This window comes from Cervus elaphus, chromosome 10 (assembly GCF_910594005.1).
Source record: "Cervus elaphus chromosome 10, mCerEla1.1, whole genome shotgun sequence".
Classification (NCBI taxonomy): Eukaryota; Metazoa; Chordata; class Mammalia; order Artiodactyla; family Cervidae; genus Cervus; species Cervus elaphus.
In genome coordinates, this window is record NC_057824.1 from 14,855,501 (window position 1) to 14,864,453 (window position 8,953).

General features: G+C 55.7%; 1 protein-coding gene across 1 annotated transcript; it reads right to left on the reverse strand.

Annotated features, from left to right (window-relative positions):
• Positions 1–7,147: 7,147 nt before the first annotated feature.
• Positions 7,148–8,518, reverse strand: LOC122702125 (sodium- and chloride-dependent glycine transporter 1-like). Its single transcript, XM_043915620.1, has 3 exons — positions 8,324–8,518; positions 7,692–7,952; positions 7,148–7,242 (listed from the first exon to the last, which is right to left on the reverse strand). Exons 1-3 carry the CDS (start codon positions 8,445–8,447, stop codon positions 7,148–7,150), a joined length of 480 nt encoding a protein of 159 aa, XP_043771555.1. The 5' UTR covers positions 8,448–8,518.
• Positions 8,519–8,953: the final 435 nt, after the last annotated feature.

Sequence of the window (8,953 nt, forward strand, 5' to 3'; positions counted from 1 at the left end):
TCGGTCCTGCCGGGAGGGCTGTCCCGTGGCTGACACCCCGGCACCCTCATCCTGTGCTCTGCCTGCTGAGGGGAGCATTCAGTAGGGGCTGGTCAAGGAGTCCTCAGAGACTGATTTTTCTCTTCTTCCACTTGAAAAATAGCATAGAACATTTCATGTTGAATCCTCTTGTGAGGTCTTTCAGGACACATCCCTCTCCCCTTTCCCCAAGTCACGGCTCTTCACTGCCCACTGCCTCAGAGCACAGGAGAGGTGGTGCAAAGCAGAGGGCAAGAGCAGGGCCAGCTCATGGATGGATGGCTCATGGATGGAGGAAGCAGGCCAGCTCTGGAATCAGAAGCCAGGAAAATACCCAAGGGCAGTCATTGTATTCCTTCTCTGGGGATATTGCCTCAAGAAGCAGTGAGACTGGGCAGCTGCCCTAGGGTCTCTTGCTGAGCCCTCCCCAAACAAGCCCTGTCTCTCACCAGGGATTTCTGGGCTCTTAAGTCCTTGGTCCAGAGAAATGCTGTCAGGGAGGCAGCCACACACTTGTGCCCCAGGCTCAGGACCCTCTCTCCTGCCTGGTCCTGAACTTCCAGCATCCAGCCCCTCAGGCCTGCTCTGGTCTGGCCCACTCCTGATTGGAAGAAGTCTGAATGAATAAGGCTTCTCAAAGTATTCCTGAGCCAGCCTGAGCTCTTGAGTGCTCAGGTGTGGGCAGAGACGGAGGTCTCCAGACCCGCATACTTGCTAGGGGGGAGTAGATGCCATGATAGGATCAAGACTGGCTTCCTTCTTGCCAGAAGTGTTGGAATTGCCATGGGCCTGTAGCAGAAAGTGGAGTGCGGCTCTGCCCCTCCCTCCCTAGAGATTCTGAATCCCGTGAAACTTAAGAAACCCTCTGAGGACTCGCTGGCTGTTCTGTTTTCTCTGGAGTGACCCTGAAAGGACTGGGATGGGCAGGCAGGGGTGATGTGGGACCCACGTGGGCAGCACAGAGAGCCTGAATCCCAAGGTCCCAGAACCCCTGCTGCAGCTGAGCTTCCCAGACCCCAGGCTCTGCCGGCTAGCCCGTCTGTGGAAGGGAATGCCACCTTAGGACACCTGTTCCCAGCACCAGGATGTGCCTAAAGATAGCCAGAGCGTAGTTTCCTTCGTGCCCTTTGACCTTTGACATCTGCCCACTGCTGCTGCGTCTGAGGCTCCATAGCAGGTCCCCTGGGCACCCCCAGTGTTTGCTCGAGATTCTACTCCTGCTTCTTTCTCAGTTCTGCTTATGACCCTGGGCTACACTGTTTTAGGACTCAGTTGGAACCAGTGCTGCCTCCATGTAGTGCTTGTCTCTGAGGAGTGCCGTCCTTCTTAGCTAACCTGGGCAGCTGTACCTGGACTTCATTAGCTGCCATGGTCCCCAAAGGGGAGATCATGAAGATGCTCCTTCTCTAGAGGCCACGGTGGGGCAGAACAGAGGGAACTGAGGGCCATGTGTGTAAACCAGGGGCACTGGGGCCCTCCCAGGTCTGTGATTCCTGCTGCCATTTGTGTCCTGGGATGCGGGAGTGGGCAGCTGGCCCTGGCAACGAGGTCCTCCCTTCCATCCCCCTTTGCCCAGGCTTGGGCGTGAAGACATGGGTCCCCCAGGTCTCCTCGGTGTCTACCATGTGTCATCCTTGGAGCCTCTGTGGGGCTGTCCATGCAGCAGGTGCCCCGTGGAGGGCAAGCCACTTCCCAGCACATGCTCAGGCCCACATGCCCGCCGCACGTGTTCCTTCCCCCACTCCCAGCCCAGATGGTCTCTGCCAGGCCAGCTCAGCTGCCTCCCTCATGCCTCAGCAGCTCCTAGGACAGGGCCACGCAGGAACCCAGCTGGCCAGGATGTTTCCAAGCCTGGGAGCAGCTGGGATGGTTGGTGGCACCAGGGATGGGGGTGGGGGTGGTTCCTTTCATGGAGACCTAGTGCCTCTGTTTATACACCTGTAGGGCCGGGTTGCCTGGGGCTCAGAGGACAGGGAGCTGGTAGAGAGGAGCTCAGGACAGGAGAGCCCCACTGCTGCTGCTAAGTTGCTTCAGTCGTGTCCGACTTTGTGCAACCCCCCTGGTAGCCTGCCAGGGTCCTCTGTCCCTGGGATTCTCTAGGTAGAATACTGGAGTGGTTTACCATTTCCTTCTCCAATGCATGCATGCATGCTAAGTCGCTTCAGTCGTGTCCAACTCTGTGCAGCCCCATAGACGGTAGCCCACCAGAGTCCTCTGTCCCTGGGATTCTCTAGGTAAGAATACTGGATGAGTTGCCATTTCCTTCTCCAATGCATGCATGCATGCTAAGTCGTTTCAGTCCTGTCAGATTCTATGCGACCCCATGGACGGCAGCCCACCAGGCTCCTGTGACCACGGATTCTCTAGGTAAGAATACTGGAGTGAGTTGCCATTTCCTTCTCCAAGAGCCCACTGGGTAAGCTTTAATCCCACAGCCTCACACAAAGTCCAACTCAGTCCCCTCCCCTGTGCCTGCTCCCCTCTCGTATAGTATCTTGGGCAGATAGGCCTTGGTGAGTCTTACTGGTCTCTCCCCACATCTCTGCTGCATTGGGTGCTTCTGCTACTGGGAAGTCTCATGATGAATAAGAGCAGAGTCACCCAGGCTAGGGCTCTAGGTACTGGAGCATCTAAATCGTCCTAGAAGGCTTTGAAAGTACCACAGGCCGCCTGGGCCTGTCCCACCCTGACCTGTTCTGTTCTGTCTTGACAAAAGTGTTTAGCTGCTTCTTGTCTGCAGCAGCCGTCACAGAGCCTGGGGCACAGTGGATGCTCACCCAGCCCGGGCATGGGCTTGACACATCCTGGGAGCTCAGCAAGCACAGGTTTGGCGTACACCGGGGCCTGCCCTGGTAGCAAGCTTGTCACTTACCAGGCGTCCTGCTAGCACAAGTCCTGGCACGTGACCAGGGCCCACCCAGCATGACACGGCACACCCTGGGCACCCACCTGGCACAGTGCCAGGCGCACAGTGCAGCTCACTCTGCTCGGGGCTGGCCGCGTCCTGGGTCCTCAGCTGGCCCAGAGTTTGGCACACATGGGAAGACCGCATCCTGGGTCCTCACCTTGCCCAGAATTTGCCACACATGGGCACTCATCTAGTGCAGGACCCAGCAAACCACCAGGGCTCCCTGGCATGGGGCTGGCACACACTGGGTGCCTTCCTAGTGTGGTCTGTCACACAGTAGGTCTTCTCCTATCTTAGGCACCAACACACAGTGGGCACTCTCATATGACAAGGACTGGCACAGAGGAGGTGCTGTCCTACAATGACTAGATGACCCTAGATTCACAACTACAGCCTCCCCAGTGAAATGGACAATATCTAGATCCAGAGGAAAAGGCCCAACCTCCTCAGGCTTCCTCTATGGACCTAGGGCCTGCCCTCCATTCCACTTGGCATCCCTCCCCACCCTGGCCTCCCTGGAGCCCACCGACTCAGCTCTGTGGCCTCCCCTCCCCTCACACAGCTTCCCGGCAGCCCCACCACCTGCCTCAGCAGGACCTTCCCTCGGAGTCACAGGTCACAAACAAAGCCCCTCGACTCCTTGGCCCTCTGGAGGAATGCCCACTCTTATTAAAAGTCAGTAGGCTGCCTCTGCCTCAAATCTTCTCCTAGGCTGCCCTTCATATTGTGACCTGCAGAGGGCGCTGACCAACACATGCCTCTTCTGCCAAACTCCTGCCTCTGTGTTGGTTCGCTCAACAAGCATCAGGGTCAGAAACTGTCCAGGCTCTCAGTCCATGGGAGAACCAAAGATAAAGGGATGAATAAGATCCACCCCCTCCTCCCTGGAGTGGCTCCTGGACCCTTGCGGCTGAGCTTTCCAATCTTTTTCCCTTTGGGACATGCAGAAAAAAATAGTTTGGGCCGGTGGGGCAAATAGACAAGGTCACTCAAAGCTGAAGGCAGCAGGGCTGGAGTTTCTGGGCTGCCCAAGCCCAACCAGACTGGCACACTATTTAGGGCACATCGTGTTGGGAGGCTCTGCCTTCCAGAATAGCCACCGGGTCTTACTGCTATAGCTGAGAGGTGTTTTACTTTAAGCACCAGCATTCAAAGGAAAGAACGCATTCCTTGCTGAAAATACTCTCTAAAAACTTCGTCTAGTTACATATGTTAAACTGGTAGTGCTTTGTGTTATTTTTTTATTGCAAGAGGTCAGCATACAACACAAGGGTTTAAAGAGCTTGGAAGGCTAATCTTCTGAACTCTTTCTGTTTATGGCACCATATTTAATGTTTGGTTTTGGACCATGTGCTTTTGAGACCAAACAACTAACTGAAAAGCTTTTGGAACCACACATATTTACAAGTTGGCCTTCACATAACATCTTTGGACTTATTCTGCATTATTTTTTAATTTCCCCAACCAGATGGTAAATGCCTTGAGAACAGGACACTCATCTATTTCACTGCATCTCCAGCAGTGGCTCTCACTGTACTTACTGAGCACCCATCACTGTTCTTAGTGATTTCTGCTACATCTTCATAATAACAAGAATGATGTTCTAACCACTCCCACTTAGTGGATGAATAGTTGAGACGTAAAGAGGTTTGGTGACCTCACAAGGCCAAGCTGGTATGTAGCACAGCCAGGAGCTGAGTGAGGTCTGTGTGGCTCTAGAGCTGGTGTGAAGACACTGAGAGAGGGCTGCTGGGTCCAAGTCCCGTTGAGCGTCAGGTGTCTGCTGGGAGATGAGGGCATGGTCCTGAGCTTAGGGCCTGCCTGGCAGGCCTCAGACCAGCTCTCAGAGGACTGTAGGTTCATGCTGTAAAGACGTGGTGAGGGCAGGGAAGGCTGGAAGCCAAAGGGCAGGCAAAAGGCAGACGTGGGCTCAGAAATCTGCCCTGGGAGCTCTTCTCGCTTTAGAGGAGTCAATCTTTCTCTTGATTTGCTTTGTTCACTTGTAAAATGGGAATATTTTATAAAACTGGCACACACTATCTAATAGGGTTGCTCTGGGGCTCAAATGAGATTGTGCAGCTTTCCACAGGGTCACTGGAGCCTGTGGACCCAGAATGCCTGGGCAGTATCATCGGCCTAATTCACATTAGGCACCAGGCACAGTGGGGCATGCATATCCTGACACAGCATTGTGGCCTAGCTCCTCAACATCGGGGAATCAGACTCTGAATCTGAAAATCGGGGTGATGTCATATAATATGCCTAGCACATAGTTCCCTGGTGGCTCAGGGGTAAAGAACCCACCTGCCAATGCAGGAGACTTGGGTTTGATCTCTGGGTTGGGAGGATCCCCTGGAGAAGGAAATGGCAACCCACCCTAGTATTCTTGCCTAGAGAATCCCATGGACAGACGAGCCTGGAGAGCTGCAGCCCATAGGGTTGCAAAAGAGTTGGACACGACTGAGCAACTAAACCACAATAAGCACATAGTGGGTGCCCAGAAATGGGGGTGCTTGGTCACCTCGTCTTGCTGAAGCCACCTTGGGCAGCCCTCTCAAAGGTCACGTCCCTAGGCTCTCCAGGAGGGCGCAGCCGGGAGCCATCCTGAAGGGAAGGAGTCCTGCCTGGGACTGCCTGCTCCTTAGGGAGGCCTGGCTCCAGCCCCGGAAAAGGAGTGGAGTTCAGCGGGCCATCCTGTGTACCTCCTGACCCAAGGCTAGTTTTCTTGGAGGGAAATTCCCCTCTAATTGCACTGGATAAAATCTCCTGAGCTTTGCCAAGTAGTAGCCCCACCCTGGAAGACAGTCCCTGGGGTGATAATTTCTAGAGCATCTCTGGGCTTTGTGCTTCTGGAACCTTCCAGAAGGCTCACCCTAGTCTAGATCAAGTTGCCCAGTCCACACCATGCCCCACGTGTAGCAGAATACCTAAGTGGGCGGAGTCTGTTACTCCCTGCTCTGTCCCCGCTCTGAGTACAGTTCCCGGTACCTACTTGATGCTCAGGAAATGACCCGTCCAATGACTGAACGACTGAATCTGCCCAGAGGTAATTTTGCCCAAACCTCACTGGGAGGCAGCGGCTCCATGGTCTCCACCATGAGTCTTGAGAATGGTGACCACATCTTAACTGTCTTTGAACATCTATAGCACCGCACAGGGCCTTCCCAGGTGGCTCAGTGGTAAAGAATCCGCCGGCCAGTGCAGGAGGTGCAGGAAACACTGGTTCAATCCCTGGGTCAGGGAGATCCCCTGGAGTAGGAAATGGCAACCCACGCCAGTATTTTTGCCTGGAAAATTCCATGGACAGAGGCACCTGGCAGGCTACAGTCCATGGGGTTGCCAAGAGTCAGACGCGACTGGGCACGTACACAGCAGCAGCCCAGGGACACTGGGCCCCGAGTCTCTGAGTGCTGGCCCTCGGCTTAGAGGACGTGGCCCTGCTAGGACTTCGCGTGTCACTGGGACCTCAGCCGCTCAGCCCTGCCTCTCCATCACAGCATGCAGAAGGCTCGAGCCCTCTGACCGGCAGGGGAAGCCCCGTGCCTTTTGATGTCCTGGGCTCCTCTGTCCCAATACTCTGCCCTACCTGCTCCCAACCCCAGCTCCAGCCTGCCACCTCCTGGCTGCAGCTCATCTGCCCATGTCTCCCAATCCTTCTATACTTCCTTTCTCCCTCCTCTGGGAAGTCTTGGGGGTTTTTTTTATGATTTATTTTTTGACCGTGTCATGCTTGGCATGCGGGATCTTAGTTCCCTGAGGAGGGATTGAACCTGTGCCCCCTGCAGTGGAGGCACTAGAAGCTCAGAGTCTTAGACACTGGACCTTGAAGGAAGTCCATGGGAAGCCTCCTCGATCACCTGCTCTTGCCCTCACCACACCCCTGCATATATGACTGTACTGAGGCCCCTGCCCCAAATAGCACCAACAACCCATCTCCCTTCTAGACTGTGACCTCCTCGTGGCAGGGTCTCAGGGCCGTTCATACCCCATAGGCACACAGGGCCCGGCAGAGTGGAAGCCATAAATGTTTGTGGAATGAATGAACGAGGCCTGCCCCCCAGCCCACAAAGCCCTCTTCCCACAAGCTCCCCAACAGGACGTGGGGGATTTCCTCCAGGATGTCCTGCTGTGCCCTCACACCCACCCAGCTGGGACAAGGTGTTCCAAACACCCCCAGCAGCAGAGCCTCCCCTCAGGCCAGCCCCGGGACTCTGTTCTCCGTCAGCAGAGCGCAGGGGTGCCGGGCGGCCCTTCCCAGACGCAGCTTGGTGACGACAGCCCTGGGCTCAGGGAACTGCAGTGGCTCTCCTTTGGTTCTACAGGGTTAGCTCTACGCCTCATTCGTGTAAGCCCTCCGAGAAGTCACGTACTCCCTGGAGACTGCCACGTGGCTGGTGAGCTCCCCACACACCTGTTGCCCTCGTCACAACGGCTTATCTGGCTCATCTGGGACTAAGGGCCTCTGCTGGCGCTCTTCTGCTCACTAGGAAGCCACCAGTCTTTGCCCCGACCCTCCTCGTCTGACCTGCCTGACTGCTGGAGCCTCAGTGCTGCTGTGTAAGGACGCTCACAAACTCTCTAAGCCTGTGCGTCAGCCTCTCCTGAAGTGGACCGCGAGCTCCTCATGTTTCTTCCCACACCCCTGCTCTGCTCCATTCCCGGCGCCCTCCCTAGACTGCAGACCACTGCCCTTCGGCGAATAGGGAGGGCTGAAGATAGGCTCCCAGGGTAACCCCTAGAAGCCCAGGTCCCATGGGGGCCTCACCTCCTAACTCCTCGCTGGGGCTTGTCCTCAGGAGGGTCTGGTTGAGCGCCTGAGAGACGTTGCCAGGCAGGGCAGGAAGCTGCAAGCTCTTGGTGATTTGGGGGTTATCCAGCACACTCAAGCAGCCGGGCGTGTTCCAAGGGTTATTGCAGTAGGTCCAGAGCGTCATGGACGAGAAGTAGTAGTAGAAGGCGATGCAGACGACCACGTTGTAGTAGATGCCAGTGTATGTGGACACCACCATCATGCCGTAGCCCACACCTAGGGGAAGGGAGGGGCAGGAGCAGCCTCACACAACTAGCTGAAGGATGTGAAGCTAATTTTGAAGGGCCTAAGGGGCAGGTTTTTGTGGAGGGCCACAGAAGGGGCAGGTCAAAGCATTGGCAGGAGTGAGCCGGGGGCTGAGTGAGGGGGGCGGCGGGCGAAGGGTTTTTGTGTATGCATATGGTAGGAGGAGAGGGTGGAGGCCAAGTAAACAATGGATCCCAGCATGGGTCCCTGGCCTTGGCCATTGATGTGGGCCTCAGGTCAACACCCAGGTTCCATAGGGGTTGGCAGTGTTTATACAGAGGAGTGAGTCAGCACGGCCCCCAGAGGCCCATGTGTGTGTGTGTACCACATCCAGGCATCACCTTTGAACATGGGGCTGATCCTCCAGACCCCCAGGCAGCCCTGACTTGCAAACAGGCCTAAGGAGAGTTCCATGAAGAAGAAGGGCATCCCGCAGAAGATGAGAATGATGAAGAAGGGGATCATGAAATCTCCTGGTGGGCAGGAGAGGGCTGGCTCAGGGCCAACTTTGGGGGATCCTACCCTCTTCCTGCTCAGAACCCGACAGAACCTTTGCAATTGACTGGGCTTCCAGGAGGGTATGCCATGCCCTGGGCTGGAGCCTCAGTCTGAGGCACACTGCTCACGGCCTGTTTTTGAACTTGACAGGGGTTCCCAGGAAATCTGCTTTGAGCTGAACCCAGGTCCCAGAGCCACCATGTTTGGGTGGGAATTGATGACTTAACCAAGCAATTTCACACACATTAGCCGATGGGGTCCTCAGATATCCCCAAATCATTTGGGGGTTAGCTGGTGAAATGCAGGGGGTATAAAACTGAGACTTGGGAGGTTGGGTTGCTTTCCTCTCTACCTGTTCTCCCCCCGAAGCATCAGCTGCCAGGCTGATCACCCCTAAGCCAGGGGTGGGGGCAAAGGAGATTAGGGCCAGAGGCCAGCCTGTCTGGAGTGGGGTCTGTGCCGGAAGGGGCTGG